The 17,038-nt window shown below is 38.3% G+C and overlaps 2 protein-coding genes across 2 annotated transcripts; one reads left to right on the top strand and one right to left on the bottom strand.

The window, feature by feature from the left end:
* Positions 1-2,839: 2,839 nt before the first annotated feature.
* On the bottom strand, positions 2,840-4,053 carry LOC122417774 (uncharacterized). Its single transcript, XM_043431571.1, has 4 exons — positions 3,707-4,053; positions 3,538-3,613; positions 3,262-3,429; positions 2,840-2,863 (listed from the first exon to the last, which is right to left on the bottom strand). The coding sequence occupies exons 1-4, from the start codon at positions 4,051-4,053 to the stop codon at positions 2,840-2,842; spliced, it is 615 nt and encodes a 204-aa protein (XP_043287506.1).
* A 7,970-nt stretch (positions 4,054-12,023) lies between these two features.
* Positions 12,024-14,011, top strand: LOC122417773 (uncharacterized). Its single transcript, XM_043431570.1, has 6 exons — positions 12,024-12,304; positions 12,437-12,830; positions 12,912-13,125; positions 13,254-13,373; positions 13,564-13,682; positions 13,937-14,011. Exons 2-6 carry the CDS (start codon positions 12,750-12,752, stop codon positions 14,009-14,011), a joined length of 609 nt encoding a protein of 202 aa, XP_043287505.1. The 5' UTR covers positions 12,024-12,304; positions 12,437-12,749.
* Positions 14,012-17,038: the final 3,027 nt, after the last annotated feature.

Here is a 17,038-nt window from a genome sequence, read left to right as displayed (position 1 = left end):
TGGCCTGGATGAGACTTGGCAAGCTGATCTTGTAGATATGTCTGCATATGCACAACACAACTCCAACCATAAATTTCGCCTCACCGTCATCGATATATTCTCCAAATTCGCCTGGGCCGCACCGTTGAAGAGTAAAAGTGGAAAAGATGTGAGTGCTGCAATGGAGACGATTCTCAGCAAAGGACGCATACCGAAAAATCTTCACGTCGATCGAGGAAAAGAATTTTATAATATGAACTTTAAGGCTTTGATGAAAAAGTATAATATACACTTGTATTCTACATTTAGTAATTTGAAAGCATCAATTTGTGAGCGCTTCAATCGTACACTTAAGAATAAAATGTGGATTCAATTTAGTTTTCGCGGAAACTGGAAATGGATCGATATTCTCGATACATTAATTATAAAATATAATGATACATTACATCGTACGATAAAAATGAAACCGAAAGATGTGAACGCTGAGAATGAAAAACAATTATTGCACAATGTATACAATAGATCTGAAGTAGGAAACCAAGCAAAATTAAAAATCGGCGATAAAGTGCGCATAAGTAAATTTAAGAATGTATTCGAAAAAGGTTATACACCAAACTGGACAACTGAAATTTTCACAATATATCGAGTGAGAAAAACTAATCCATTTACAAATAATATAAAAGACCATCAAGATGAGCCCATCGCAGGTGGTTTTTACGAGCAAGAGCTGCTTCGAGCAAAATATCCCGACATATATCTCATTGAAAAAGTGTTGAAGAAACGTGGTAGTCAGTTGTTTGTAAAGTGGCTAGGTTTCGACAAAGCACACAATAGTTGGATAAATAAAAATGATTTGAAAACGATAAAGATGGAAAATTCAAAGTCTGATCTATTTTTACGACCCTTTCCCAATCAAGTTCTCCGCACGAAGAGCAGATTGAAGGAAAAAGAATGACAGTTTCACAAAAAAATTTATTTAACATCAATTACAAAATATATATATTCCAAATGTACAAATTTTTTTGAGGAGAAAAATCCTCCATTACAGAATTTTTATTACAATGTATAAATGTATAATTAATTAAAATGTATAAATGTTGAGAACAAGTTCCCACTCTCACAATTTTTCGCATTCAGTGTACAAATATATTCTCTCAATCTTTAACACTCATGAGCACACATTCGTATGATCTATGACTCCATAGCTTCTGGAAATTCAGGAATACTGTAATGGCCCCATAGCAACGTGTCTACCGTTCCAGGTATGACATACCGCTTGTCATCGTGTGGACTTAGAGCAATTTTTGTCTCTGTGATGGTATAGACATTGTGTAATGTCGAGCGAATTGAAGATTGAGAACGTTTCATCTCGATCTGCTGATTAAGGCATGTCACGTAATCCTCAAATCTTATGGTTCTCGCAACAACATTACTTTTTACTCCTTTTGCTTTTTTAACATCGTTCTTACCTTCAACTCGCGTCGCATACATCTTCGATCTAAGTCCAACGAATTCAGTCATTATGGTCCCATTGTTTTCATCTTTCATGAGACCCGGGACCTTTTTGTTGATTAGCGGTATACCATAGATGTTGTCATGGGGATAGTCACTAGTGTCATATTTGTCGAAATTACATTTCATGTCCTCGTACACATCTTCACATTCAATATGGTAAATTAAACTATCAGTATCCGTATACATGACTTTACATTTATTTTCATACGACGGCATCATGAACTCGTGATGGAATTCATATAAACAAGTTTTTGAAATATCTAAAATAGACATGCCAACATATATCGGTTTGTTAAACATGACTTGGAGATTTCGCAACTCTACAGCGATTAAATTTTCCGCAAAAATACTTCGACTGTGACAGTTAGGTTCAGCGATCATAGCCTCTGCTCCATATCGACCTGCCCATTGCGTTAACAGTTTAACTTGGACGTGACTACGAACATCCTCCATGGTTTTTCCAAACACAGCATTATTCATTAATTTGAATAGATTTTTTTCAAAATCATTTTTCGCACGTGTACGAAAATGTGTATTCAAATCAATGTATGTTTTGAGCCAGGAAGATTGCTTAAACTTCAAGACTCTGTGGATTTTAGTGATTTTCAAACCATGTTTTAAACACTGCTGCAATGCACGATAATGTATGACATATCGTTTTTTCGCATTCACCGTTGCAAGAAGCTTCTCGTTGAAGTTTGCAAGATCTTCAATCCATTCGAAATCTGCATAAGGCAATGGTTGACTCATTGCCCATCCATACAAATTGTTAACATCAAAATACATCAAGTATGATGATGGAATAGATGGGTCATATGAGTTCATGTACTTGTTATTGGCACGAGCATGTCTTTTGGAGCATTGACTAAGACCACCTCGAATACCTCTCTCCACGAACAATACCATGTCGATGTCAGTGAGCAATTCAAACTTTACCTTTGTATATTTCATCATGGCATCCCAGGTATATCCGGGGAGAGTATAGTAAAACGCAGGGTCAAGACTGTAACTTTTCAGGCAAGTATCGCGGAAATTCTCAAAGATATCGGCTAAAAGTAATACGTCAGTCTTTAAGTATAAATCGCTGTATTCACCGAGTGTTCGCGTTGAAAATCGTTCCCACACATTTTTCGCATGTGCATACTCCTTTTCGGAAACTGTTGAATCAGTTAAAGAGCTGTAAAATGCTTCTCGCGGTGGAAGCTCCGTTTCATCCAACTTTTCCAAACTATCAATGTACTCGTATGGAAAGACACCTTTTCGTGTTAATAAATGAAAATGGTCTAAATCTTGAAATTGTGATTTTAAAGTTAAGAGTTTGTCCGCAGTTAAAAATGAAGCTAGTTTATCGAGACTTGTATTGAGAAATCTGAAAGAGTCGATGAAACGTAATTTTATATTTTTCCGCGTGTCTTTAGATGTTTGAACCGTTTTCGAGAAAGAGATGTACTTTTCTTTTGTTATTGGGAGCAAATCGATTTTCCCCGCGAACGCAGTTGCTACTTCTTTAATTATAAAATGTGCATCAAGACCGGATAAATTGTGGAAAACTATTGGCATGAAAAACGAATTCTGATAGTTTAAATTACAATTTGAATGAGCCGGACCTCTGAATTGCCCTGTCAGGTGGCAATGATCGCGAACACGCTCATCACCCTCGACAAAAGGCTTCTCACAAATATGACATTCTTTTTCTTCCCGAAATTTCCTCCACTCTTGCGGAGACAATTCTTTCATTGGAACGTTCGTAAGAAGAATCTTTTCTACCCGCAAAGCTAATTGCTTAAGTTCTTCTACGAACCATTCCACACAATCCTCACCTCTTCGTTCGTGGTATCCCGACAGCGAATCATCGTAGGAGCACTTGACATAATATCCAACGCTGAAGACACGATGATGTTGGCTCTTATTTTTCTCCCTCTCATCAGCGTTGGTCTTCTCCAGGATACATTCGAGGTCGGCATATACCACGAACGGGAGACGCTCCTTACGATTGGCGTTCGTGAATTCCAGCCATTTGTCGTTTTCGCCCGGTAGTTGAACAGCACAATCGTTGAGTACGCCGCAATCAACCTCATGAGACTGTAGCTTTTCGATGGTTGAAAAGTAATGCAGGCATCTGTAACAATAAAATAAATTTCAAATTTTTAAAAACCTTTCATCATTATCGCAACGAATGAAATTTTTTACAGTTGTATATTAATTTACTTACCGATCACAGATATATTTCTTGTGCCCATCAGTATTAAGTTGAGAGTTGACTAGTCGGGATAAATTCTTGATCCACGCAAAGTGTCCAATTCCACATCCCGACACGTCTTCAATGTACAGCAAGTTGATGTGGCGCTCTTTTTTCTCCTTGCTCACGCGGACTGGTAAAATGACTTCCTTGTTCTCGCTATAGACGTTGATTGAGAGATTATTCATCTTTTCAAATCTCCCAATCTGGTCCAACGTCATAGGGAAGTTGATGCCTCGGAAGTCGAATATCGTCGAATAATGCAGGTAAGAAGATGTGCGATCGCTGTATCGGTCTACCGGATGAAGAGCAGCAGTCATTGCCCATCCAAAACACGCATTATCCGTCGATTTCACGTTCACCACCGCTCTTTTCAACTGTATCCATTTTACCAATGAAACGTGACATCCTGCACGTAAGGCATTATACTTGTTAATGTTCACTGTTTGATTGGTTATGGATGTCAAGGTCCAGCCGCTGTCACTCTCTTGGAACTCCTCGAGCGATTTTAGAGTCGGCTCCACGACTCGCTTCTGATACCACTCACTCAGGTCCGATGTTGTGAAAAGTTCAACATTTGCCGTGTTGACACTTTTATTCGCCCGCTTATCACCCACGGTAAACTCTCCGTTAAACGAAGTGTTCACTTTGATGCTATTGTGTTTACGAATATGAGCCTGCACTTGTTCTTCAACAAGCTCATACGCATCCAATAGAAACTTTCGTGGGTCGATATGATCACGATTAATCACAGCGCCAGTTGACAAGCGATTCTCAAATGCGCTGTCAATTTCGCGCCATGTTAATCCGTGATCATTTAATCCTCCTCCCCAATGTATGAAGCGTTGGCGTGTTGCCTGCTTCAAACATTCGAGACGCAAGATTTGCGAAGTGACCGAGTGGTGATATCCCAGTCGTGGTCGTTTCGATCGAACTTGCTCCTCCAACGATTCGATGAGGGTATCACATTGGTGTTCCCACACCAAAAATTGCTCCAACGTCCGCAGGAGAGTTGCTTGCATTCGCAGCAATTGCTTGGTAGCAATGTCGACGGTGAGAGACATGATGCGCTGAACGGAATTCGACTCGTAACTGTTACGTCGTCTCAACAGAGTCTGGACCTTCCTCAAAATTGTTTCATTTTACATACGCGTTTTTTTCGGTTCTGAGGTGGGGATGAGTAGGAGGGAGGAAAAATCTTGACTTTTCTGGAAACTCGAATGTGATCCCCAAGATCTAATCGAGAAAGTGGAGGAAGTGCGGTTGACTTCAAAAAATCCCTTCTTACACTTTTTGAGAAATCCCTCTGCAGGTTAAAAAATGTGCAACAGCGAACACATAAATCTGTCATTGTGCATCTCTGTAAAGATTTCTAGTCCAATGTGAAAATTTTTATAGTTTTTCTCGGAAAACATTCTTCTTGACAACTTTCAAGCTAAAAATGGGTGGGAAGGCAGGCGCATTTCCCAAAGAAATCTCATTGCCTTCTCAGGAATGTAGCACAGGACACATAAATCTCGCATTAGGGGTCTCCTTCGTCACGGATACCAATAATTGAGAACACTTTTCGTCTCAACTGACTTTTCTATGCAGGAAACATAAATCTGTTATTGGGCATCAGCGAATTCTTTTTTCCTCGAATATACTTTTGTCTATGCAATGCCGCAAGCAGGACCACTGCATCCCCCCTCCACTTCCTCACTACCCTGAGGACCTTCACACAGCCCCCGCAACGCACTCCCCCTGAAATCTCTGAGTTAAAACTAGTTTTTGAAAAAAGAAATCTCGTCGAAACTTGTACCACCTCAGGAATACAAAAGATGCAACACAGGACACATAAATTTGTCGAGGGAGGGGCAGGTGCATTTTGAAAAAAGAAATCGCCATCTCAGGAATGTAACACAGGACACATAAATCTGTCATTGAGAGCAAATACTTCCAGTCTGATGCAAACTTTCATTTTTTCTCAGAAAAAAACAATATATTCCTCTAAGCAAAAATTGGGGGAGGGGCATTTTGAAAAAGAAATCTTGTCGGAACTTGCGCCACAATACAAAATACGTAACACCGGACACATAAATTTGTCATTAGTGTGACATGTAAACATCTTTCGTCACGGAGTCCGATAATTAAGATCATCTTCGGCAAGAGCACTTTAAAAAGAAAATTCCGTTCAATCTGATATACCGGAAACATAAATCAGTCATTGGAGGGTGTAAAAAAATCTTTTGTCTCTTCAAAGTGCCGCCGCACCCCCGCTGTGCGAGAACCTTCCCCTCCACATGCCGTGCAGCCCCGCAACGGTCCCCGCGCTCCCCCATCCCCGCTCCCCCCTGAGAGCCCCATGGGTTAGAACTGGTATAGCCTTACTACTATCCGCAACTATGCATTTCAATTTAACGTCGAATTTTTTTCGTGAATGATGAGACCCTCTTTCTGAAGATAGTTAATTTCAGTAATAAAATCATTGAAATAATTATCCAAATTTTTCGGCTTACTACCACCGCAGTAAATAGCTACTTCGAAAGGTTTGTATATATCGGGATCGTAATGGATTTTACATAATATTGGCCAAAAACTCTTTTTTCCTGATCGTGACAAAGGTAAGCCATCAATATTAATAATGATATTAATCGATCCTTCGTGAAACACAGCAATACATTTTTTTAGCCCCGTCGCAATTCCAAAGTACACGAATTGACCCGGTTCGTCAGTACTATAATCTGCTATCTCGCGAATATCATAACGGAAGCAATTTGTACGTAAAAAAGTTTTTGAACTCTTCGGCAAATCTGGTAAAAGATTCTCTCTCAAAATTTCTAGTAATTGGTCCAAATGCTTATGACTAATGTTAGAGTCGATTGCCCATTTCCGCAATTTTTCAATTTCGTTACATTTTTTTTTCACTTTCAAGTTATTCACTTCGTCACAAACGGATTCAAAATCTGCTGCCTCTTCTGTAATGTTCTCGTTTAATCCATAAATTTCCACATCGTCTTTTTTTTCCACAACTTCATTCTCTAGCACATAATTTTCGTCAATGTTGTTTTGAACGATCTTGTCATCGTCTAAAATCAAAAACGAATATTGATATCTTTCATGTAGTTCCTCAAATTTATGCTTTTCACAATAAATGTGGCGGCACTACTTACTTGAAATATTTATTTGGTTTGGTTCATTGATATCATGAATCATCTGTTGTACATCAGTTTCAAAATCCGTAATAAAATTTCTGGTCGCTCGTTTACGATTCCGTGCAAGTTTTTTTCTATATAAATCCATTTTGTGCTGATGTATTTTTTTACTGCATCGAAAAAAAAGGTGAGATATTCGAAAAAAATACGAACAGTGTGAAGTAAACATTTTTTTTATAAATAATTATTAACCGTTAAAGCGATTTCAGCGCTCGAACCGCCGCGTCGAACTTATCCCGAGTAGTGAAGAGAGAACAAAGCATGCACTGTTGTCCCAGTAAATATTTTTGAGCACTTTTATAAAAAAGAATATTCCGCTTTAGATTTGTTTTATTTGAGAAATATTCTCCACTCTTACATTACAGTCAACAAAAAATTGAAATAACTGATTTAATATACGAAGCTTGAAGACGTTTTCCAAACTTTGTAAACAAAGCTCGAGGTTTCTCGGCGATACTTCCGTGACCGAGCAGCGGAAGGGGAGGGCGTGTCTTTCGACGGACCGAGGCAAACATTGTCGTGGTCATCGATCATATCTAATATTCTCTTCTATTGTGTATTTCGCTGCACTGAGTATTCGTACGGAAAAGAATATTCACGTACCAATCGACATAATTATTATAAAATTCGAAAGTTTTTATTAGTTTAGTAATCTCGAGCAGTCTAAGAGCGAGACAGAACATCAGTGTTTGTTTTGAGGTTATTAATGTCGTATTTGTTTCGAGGTTCGTGTCGGTCATATCGAAACACGCGGCGGACGGAGAAGCATCTTTCGTAGTGATCACCGACTAATATTCTCTTCGATCGTGTATTTCGCTGTGCTGAATATTCGTACGGAAAAGAATATTCACGTACGAATCGAAATAATAATAAAAAATTCCAACGTTTTCATTAGTTTTATAATCTCCAGCGGTCTAAGACCGAGACAGAGCATCGGTGTTCGTTTCAAGGTTATTCGTGTCGGGTTTGTTTCGAAGCTGGGATCGATCATATCGAAGCACGCAGCAGAGGGAGAATTATCATTCAACAAACAGAGTATTATTGCTTACGGTTCAGCTAAGATCCTCGTGTGACATAGACGTTGGATTCTGTTTACTGCCAACACTCTTAAGTGCTTCAAAAATGACCAAGAATCTAAAAAAAGGTAAGTTTTTTCAATAAACAGTTTAAAGAAAATTTATACCGCGTTGGCGATTATATTTACAATTTGGATCATTCTAAATCACAAGCTTTTCATACGTTGTAAAAAAAAGTGTAGCATTCGTCGGCAATTCGATCCTTCCGTATTGTATTTTCGCGAAGCTTCATTGTATTCCTCCAATAGAATAATTTCTGATATTTTGGCACACTCGCAGAGCTACGGACGTATCAACTCGTGCACTTCATAAAGGAAGACGCACCTAATAGTACAAGATACATAGATTGTATTCATAATCATTGGATCACCTACGACGTAAATATTGGTTCGTGCGTGGCAAAATTTTGTCCACCTCCCTACACTAAAGAAAAAATAGGTTTACTATACTGCCTTATCAGGAATAACGACCAACTGCCAACAAATTGGCCATCGTTTGAAGTATCCTTGATCGGCTAAGCAGGTGAGAAATTATGATAATATCATATCATGCTAACAAAAAATTTTCGTCTGTAATTAAAAATGAATCAATATTTAATCTTTACAGAAACATACAAAGAGGCACTTAGAAAATTGCGCAGTCTTGAAGATACACATTTTGCTTACACAACTGACAATGAAGAAAATGCGCAAAAAAATCAGAAGCGATCACGGAAATGTATAAAACTCAGAATATTGATGATCTTCTTGATGAGAAAAATGTATCGAATTCATCAGGATCGGAAAATAATCAAGATTGTAAGTAACGAAAATTTTACTGAAGAACGAAAATATGATACCGAATTATCAGCATGTATAAAACGTGATATATATTTTTTTCTTTTATATTCAAAGAATACGTTTAATATTATTTTTATATTTTGCTTTGATTTCATGGTTAAATTCTAGTTTAATTTTCAGGTGGATCAGATACCTCTGTTAGCGATGAAAAATGTAATAAGAAAAAAAATACTTTAAAAAGAAGATCAATATTCAAAAAGTGATAATTAAACCTGCTGCCAAAAATTTTGATGCTAACGTTGAAATATCTAAGGAACAGTTGAATGTGAGGAATAATAATTATGAAGAAAACCAAAACATGCCCAGCAAAACTGACCGGAATTTGAGTGCCACTCAAGGATACGCAAGCTCAAATAACAAACCTAAATCTGCTCCTAAACATTTTCCCACTACAGTTCCGACATATAAACATGATTTCAATGCTAATAATAGTAACACCAATGGATCACATGTTTCTATTGAAAATGGGCGTCAGCAAATCAGTCGCACGCATGCTCGAGATAATGCCGATGGTGACAGCAACTTATTTTTGTCTCCAGGTATTTGCAAAAAATTTACATATTCTTTATTTCACTTTTTAATTGTACTACTGATACCATAGTATCAGAAGAGACATTTTACATACGTTTTGAGGTTAGAACGTACATTCTAAAACTATAAATGACTGTAATCGGGTGTCAATTAAAAAAAAAAAATTATCGTTGCAGAGTCAAAATATTTCCTTCAAAAGTTTCACATCTTTAAATACTGCGTCATTAATTTATATGTAGATTTACATCGTTGTGGGGAGCATTTAGAAATTTTAGATTTCCGTTCGAATATCGTACTAAAACTAATACTATTTTATTATTGACATTGAATTGACTATTGAATATTACCAATATTGTCTTACAGATACGATGATGATTTACGGAGCTGTGAACAAATTATCAACTAAAATCGTTAATCTGGAAGAAGAGGTACAGGAACTCCGTCGATCTATTGAACGCTGTATGCAACCAAAACTGAATAAAATAACGACCCATACTTTTTGTGAAAAATTCAATTTCACAAAGATTCGATCTACTGACGAATTTCGAGCATTTGAACAACGACTAAAAAATGACAAGGAATTTCACCAGGATTTCGTACGTATTTTCAATATTCCTCTGATTTTATTTCCATTTCTAGTTAGTGTGACCGAAATTTTCATATTTTCAAACTTTGTCACAAAACTCTCCGTTTCTCTCTCTCGTCGATTTTTGTTTCGGGAAAAATCCCGTGGGTGCCAGTCGCTGAGCGACTCGACGAAAAAGAGAAAGAGAAAATGTTGACCGGCTTGGCTGGCAGCAGGATGGGGGTGGGCGAAAGGAAGAATAACTTGGAATCTCAACTCACAATTTGATGTTACAATTTAAAGATTAGTTGAACACTTCGTTTATTCGTATATTTGATTAACAAATTTTTATATCGTTGATGAGAATTTTAACGGGACTACCACGCAATTCGGGAGAAAACGTCGCGAACCACATTCACACACGATCGGGATCCTACACACTTTATAATTTAATATCGAGCTCGTTTCGTCCTGTCACAGAACTACTTGTGGTCAGGGAATTCTTAGATGGAAAATTACGATGCACTAATTATTTACGGGATCAAAAGAAATCACCGAGCCCCCGCTGATCGGTTACTCGGCCGAGCTGTTTTCCCATCGCACGCGTAAGCGAATCCGATCCACTCACTCTATCTCACTCAAACTTACTCAAATATTCCCGACTTTTTCCCCACGAGTCCTCGCACAATTATCACGACACGGAGATTTTCGAGCACGGCCACGCAAGCTACATTTACTTTACTTTTAATTTTGTCGAAAAACCCCGCTTCACTAGCTGGGAACGCGGGTACGAACAGAAAAAGAACAAACTCTAAGCTTGAACAAAAGTCGCGAGGCGAAACCGTCACCGTGACCGTATTTCTCGAGAGATTTTGGCTCTTTTGACGGGATTAATTGAATTTAACTTTCCGATACGACGAGTATACAATTCGCCGCGAAGACAATAATGTTCGGATAAATTCTTCGAGAGGTCATCGATTACAGATCAATGAAAGAAAGCGGGAACTTATAGTCACACTCAACTCTCGAGATCTCCACGTCTGGCTCGCTCGATACTTCACGAAAATCTGAGGATATCGATCCTCGTTACGCAGTACGTTACCGCTCTTCTCTCTCCCCTTTTCTCGATCTATGCTCGCCCTATGACAGGTGTGTGGCATGAATTATGCTCGTGGGGCGTTAGACGGGGTCCCGAATTTTCGCGAGAATAATTAATTGGTTCTTTATGATGTGAATTAACCCCTGGCCCGATTATAACGACGATGGATATTTTTATGACGGGAGGAGAAGAGATTTTTCATATTACGAATTACGATATTGCCGATGATTTTTATATTTTCTAAGGATCAGACGCCCCTATTGACGGGACTCCCCTGATGTCGCGATGTACGACGTCGCTGATTTCCCAAAATTCCAAGTTTCGAATATTCTCGAGCCTTCGAGAACATTCGACGACGGTTTTGTGCGAGTTGGTGTACGTGTGATGTATGTGTGAGTGTCCATGTGTTGTGTACGAGCCCTGCTCGAAGTACGCCGATGTTACAAATGTTCTGTCCTTCAAATCATGAGCTCCTGACTGAATTCCGATCCTTGTTTTCATTTATCGGGACAACTCGCATAAAAATAATAAAAATAAATCGCGTGACATAAATTCTTTATTCTATTTTCTGTATTATTTCTTTTCTACAAGAGATTTGCGTGTTTGTTGCGTGGCCGAAGTGAAGAGCGAGCGAGACGGGCATATATTTCTCACGTCTGATGTCTCAACTCTTGATCCTGCTTATTTGGGACAATCACAAAAATAAAAATTGTCACATTAGTTACCCTATAACTCATTCATATTTTCAGAGGGCTTGTATAGAAAGTCTCGTGGATTTTGAAATGAAAAAAACGATTAATGGTATACTCAAAAAAATGTTTACACGTGATTTTGCAATGAGCTGTACCGTGATGAGGGAATCGAGAAAGAAAAATGACGCGATAATGTTGAAAGGAAGCAAATTTTATGAAGAATTATTCGGTATGATTTCTTTACTTCTCTATTACTAGTTCTAGTTTATTTAAAGTTAATGGAAGTGTATTTTCAGAACTGGTGAGAAATTTTCATGGCGAAACCGAAAAAAAGTATCATCAAGCATTGTCAACTTGTTTGGCAAACTCAAAAGACTGGCATGGTCAGAGGAACTTGCGTCGTCCGGGCAGGAATATCGTTTAATAGAGCGTCTAAAAACATTCTATCTCATAAAACATCTCATTTTTCTAAAGGATACGCATAATTTGCGTAGATTGCGAGGTACCCATTTGATTAGATGTTCGCGTTAATCCTCTTTAAACATTGAAGTCATTATTCGGAAATATTAAGATCGGTAAGTTTTTTTTTGTTAATTTCATACACCGTATAAGATGTACACTGGGATTCGAGTTTTACGAAATAAATTTATTTTTCAAATAGAACCTCAACTTATTTCATGTACAACCTTGTTTGATTTTCTCATAAGTTTCTTTCAGAAAAGGACTGGAAAAGGAAGAGATATGAGAATCCTAGTATGGATTTATATTTGAGTCTGAACTCAAAATGAGGACAGGGGCATCCTCTGCAGGTCCCGAATAAATATTCTAAGTGGGCTTCTTTCATGGGTCCACATTTGGCCCTAACGATTTTGTTCGGGTACAACCGGGGCATTCTATGTTGGTCCCGATTATTTTTCCCTTACGGGGCCCGCTTACGAGAGCGTGACCGTCCTCTACAGGAACCAATTATGTTTCCTCATTAGGACCCTGACTAGATTATGGAAATTTAACCAGGCCCCTATGAAAACCCCGGTAAATTTTCTACACGGGAGAGCATTTCTTCGTGCACTCATCACTGGTTGCAGTATTCATTATGACCGGGTAAGTGAAAATTCGCAACAAAAAATATAATTCGTTAGATTTTTGACAGAGTTCTTATTGCACATATATATGCTTTTTCAGGCTATACTTAAAAAAGTGAAGGCACTGCACCTGACGCCTATAATTAGACAAAATAACGATGCAAAACTATTTCTTAAGAAAATTATGGCGCTCGCTTACTTGCCGGCAACGAAAATTCCAAACGAGTATGCTACTCTGAAAAATGTCATTGAAACCTACAATAGCATACTGAAGGACCAAATGGGGCAACATCCGTCAGCCTGGGACTTTATAGGTGAATTTCATGATTAATCTGTACCAAAAATATTTAAGTTAAAAAAATATCGGTGTCGATCAGGAAGAGAAAATATTTCTCACGTTCGACCTATGATTGTCGATTAATAACAATTTATATGTAACTAGGCAAAATCATCAAGTTAACATCGAAAGCCAGAAACGACGTGGAGAGTTTAAAATCGAACAAGAGAATTCGGCGACAACCGCGGTATTCAACAATCTTCAGGCGGAGAGAATTAACGAATGGTATGTTCTTAACATTTGTTTGATATAATGCACTGAAGTATACTGAAACGATATTTTTGATACCCAGTTATTGTAAAAATGAAATGTAGTTGTGCCGAAGATACTCCCCATTCTAAATAAATTTTTCAATTAGCGTGGAACAAGCTTATATCGAGGTAAATAACCACTGCTGAATTCCTCAACCTGACAGCAAACCTGAAAGGTCACATAGACCAGGTACTGATGCGGCTTCCAGAAGAGAATTCCGAAGATGAAGTACCATTAGAAGAAAGACCCGAAGTCATGGTGACAGGTAAGTCAAGCAATAATGTAATTTCATGTTTTGGTCGGAATTATTTCCTATATAAATAATATACAGGGTGAGGCACTAACTATTGCCACCTTAAATATCTCGGTAATTACCGACGTTACAAAAAAATATTTCAGACAAAAGTTTGATGGTGCGAAAGGGGTCATCAAATGCGACCATTTTTTTTCATTTCAGTGGGGGGCGCTGACGCACGGTGAAGTTCATCTCCACTTTTTTAAAGGGTACGATACATTTTTTTTCAACCTTCTTGTAGAGCATGACGAACTGCATAAAAAACATCCGGGGGTCAAAGTTGTTCAAGGTCATTCAAGATCAAAAAGTGACATGAACTTTATTTTTATGTGAAATGAACTTACTTTACATAAGGTGTTCAAAGTGATTGCCATTGGAATCAATGCAGTACTGCAATCTCCTTATCACAAATTGCGTAGAATTTCTTATCACTTCGGCAATGATCGAATCACATGCCCGAACAATTCTCTCTCGCATATCATCAGGCGTAGTTGGACGTTCTTTGTAAACAAGATCTTTCAAGTATCCCCACAAGAAAAAATCCAGAGGCGTCAAGTCTGGCGAACGAGCCGGCCACGATACACCTCCTCCGCGTCCAATCCATCGATTTGGAAATCTCCGTTGCAACTCATTTCTAGCTATCAGCGAAAAATGTGCCGGACACCCATCGTGTTGATACCACATTCTGTTCCTAGTTTCTAAAGGTACTTCTTCCAATAATGGACCTAATGATTCTTGAAGGAATGTGGTGTACTTCCTACCATTAAGATTCCCTTCGATGAAATAAGGGCTTACAATTCTGTTCTCAATAATCCCACACCATACATTCACCGCCCACGGTCTCTGGTGTGCAACTTGCCGGAGCCAATATGGGTTTCAGTTGCCCAAAAATGCATGTTATGCAAATTAATATTTCCATGATTCGTAAATGTCGCCTCATCAGTAAATAAAATCCGATTAATAAATGAGTCATGTCTCTGAATCTGGTGTTGAGCCCATCGGCAGAATTCAATGCGATTCACGAAATCCATACCAGTTAATTCTTGGTGGAGACTAATGTGGTAAGGATGATATTTATGGCGATGCAGAACACGTAGAACACTTCTCTGGCTTACACCAGATTCCCTCGAAATTTGACGCGAACTAACACAAGGATCTCGAATCACAGTAGCAAGAACACCAATTTTCGTTTCTTCGTTAATAACTCACTTTTGTCGGTTAGTTTTCCGATGGGCTAAGGATCCAGTTGTTCTCAATTTATTGCACAAAATTTGAAATGTACGGCGTGGAGGATGAAGACGTTCGGGATATCTTTCAGCGTATAAGTCTCTAGCTCTCACTGCATTTTTCTGACATTCTCCGTAAATTAGAAGCATATCAGTTTGTTCTTCAAAGGAATATATCATTCACATTCGCTTGATGTACTGATACTAGTCTTACCATTCTTACTATCGTTGTCTTGAATGTAATGTGATGCGAATGTGTGTTAATTGAAACACTTGTACGCCGTATTTAGTAAATACAGCGTATTTATCAAACAAAGGTACCGTTGTTTACATACAAGACAACGCTAATAGGAATGGTAAGATTACGGCCAAATTACTGTCAAATTTTGCACGATATGCGAGAGAGAATTGTTCGAGCATGTGATTCGATCAGTGCCGAAGTAATAAGAAATTCTACGCAATCTGTATTCTACGCACCTTATGTAAAGTAAGTTCATTTCACATAAAAATAAAGTTCATGTCACTTTTTGATCTTGAATGACCTTGAACAACTTTGACCCCCGGATGTTTTTTATGTAGTTCGCCATGCTCTACAAGAAGGTTGAAAAAAAATGTATCGTACCCTTTAAAAAAGTGGAGGTGAACTTCACCGTGCGTCAGCGCCTCCACTGAAATGAAAAAAAATGGTCGCATTTGATGACCCCTTTCGCACCATCAAACTTTTGTCTGAAATATTTTTTTGTAACGTCGGTAATTACCGAGATATTTAAGATGGCAATAGTTAGTGCCTCACCCTGTATATTGCGACTACAGATTAGGCTATAGGTGCAACATATATATACTGAAACGGCACTCCCTTCTTTACTACACACAAAATGATATTTGAATCACGCGCCACGCGAGCTTGTACTCAGCCGCTCGACGCGACTCTCCGTGGCTCGGCGTAAAGGCTATTGCTTTAATAAGAAAAACTCTTTTCTCTCGTAATTACTTTCATTTTATGTTTTAAATGACACAATTAATTTCATTTTGATACGAGGCAAGATTTAATTAAACAAAACAAGTTAAAAAGTCGGTGTCAAAAGCAATTAAGAGCGTCCAGAGAAAACTTGTCCAGAAAACTCCAATTACGTGCTGGCTCCAACAGAAATGACCAGTCACGAGTGAGCATTTGGTTCCAGGGGAAATAATGATCAGAAGTGATCATAATTTATTCATTTAACGTCGATTAAAGGAAAACTTGCTTTATTTAAGCTTTAAAATGCAAAATATAATTTTTGTTCGCTAAAAGCAGTTAATTTTACACAAAATCATTTATTTTACAAAAGCGAGGGAAAACAGCCTCTAGTTTGTCCAATCACAGTTCGAGCGGGAATTGGAGAACCAATCCTAGAATTTAGGAATCGAAACTCTGGTTCGAGATTATTTTCTAAGCGAATCAAAGTCTAAGTTATTTTTAGAGTGAATTATCATCATTATTCCTTTGTCTAAATCAGTATAAAAGGCCGTGCAGAGCAGCAACGGAAGCTCATTCTTAAATCAGCTCTCGCTTCAAGTACAGAGGTAGTGACTCTGGAAAACAAGCTCCAGCAAACCAACCCACCCATAATATTCCAAATCTCACGCCGAGAGGGAGGGGACTGAGCGATTCCGTTCAGGCCAAAGATTCAAGGGTGAGATTCCTTTCCGATAACGCCGAGAGGGAGGGGACTGAGCGATTCCGTTCAGGCCAAAGATTCAAGGGTGATTTCCTATTCATTCAGTTTGAGAGGGAGGGGACCTTGCGATTCCGTGGGGTCTGAAGATTCTCAAACTTGATCCATCCTTCCTATGCTGAAGAGGGAGGGGACCCTGCGATTCCGTGGGGTCTGAAGATTCTTGGCATAGAACCATTTTCAAATTTTCCCTTTTTATTTGTCGGAAGCATTAATCATTTATTTTGAGAGCATAAGCCTCCACTATTCTCTTTGAAGCGGGAACTGATTCCATTCTCCAAATTATTTCAATTATTTAACAGAGACAAAACTTTGATATAAAAAGAAAATTTATTTTTGTTTGTCCAAAAATTAATCAATCTCAGTTGATTTGTATCGAGTCAATCCACAAACATCAGTCAA

This window comes from Venturia canescens, chromosome 11 (assembly GCF_019457755.1).
Source record: "Venturia canescens isolate UGA chromosome 11, ASM1945775v1, whole genome shotgun sequence".
Lineage (NCBI taxonomy): Eukaryota > Metazoa > Arthropoda > Insecta > Hymenoptera > Ichneumonidae > Venturia > Venturia canescens.
Note: the sequence above shows the minus strand (reverse complement) of the source record. Positions and strands in the feature narration are given on the sequence as shown.

Excerpts from the sequence above, each read along its gene's own strand:
- LOC122417774 (XM_043431571.1), bottom strand. The coding sequence starts at position 4,053 with ATGACTGCTGCTCTTCATCCGGTAGACCGATACAGCGATCGCACATCT. Across the intron at positions 3,430-3,537 it reads GCGTACTCAACGATTGTGCT|ACCAACGCTGATGAGAGGGA; the intron begins GTTCAACTACCG and ends ATCCTGGAGAAG. Across the intron at positions 2,864-3,261 it reads TTAAGCAATTAGCTTTGCGG|ATTTCTCAATACAAGTCTCG; the intron begins GTAGAAAAGATT and ends CGACTCTTTCAG.
- LOC122417773 (XM_043431570.1), top strand. The coding sequence starts at position 12,750 with ATGAAAACCCCGGTAAATTTTCTACACGGGAGAGCATTTCTTCGTGCA. Across the intron at positions 13,374-13,563 it reads GCGGAGAGAATTAACGAATG|CAAACCTGAAAGGTCACATA; the intron begins GTATGTTCTTAA and ends TCAACCTGACAG. Across the intron at positions 13,683-13,936 it reads CAGGTAAGTCAAGCAATAAT|AGCATGACGAACTGCATAAA; the intron begins GTAATTTCATGT and ends ACCTTCTTGTAG.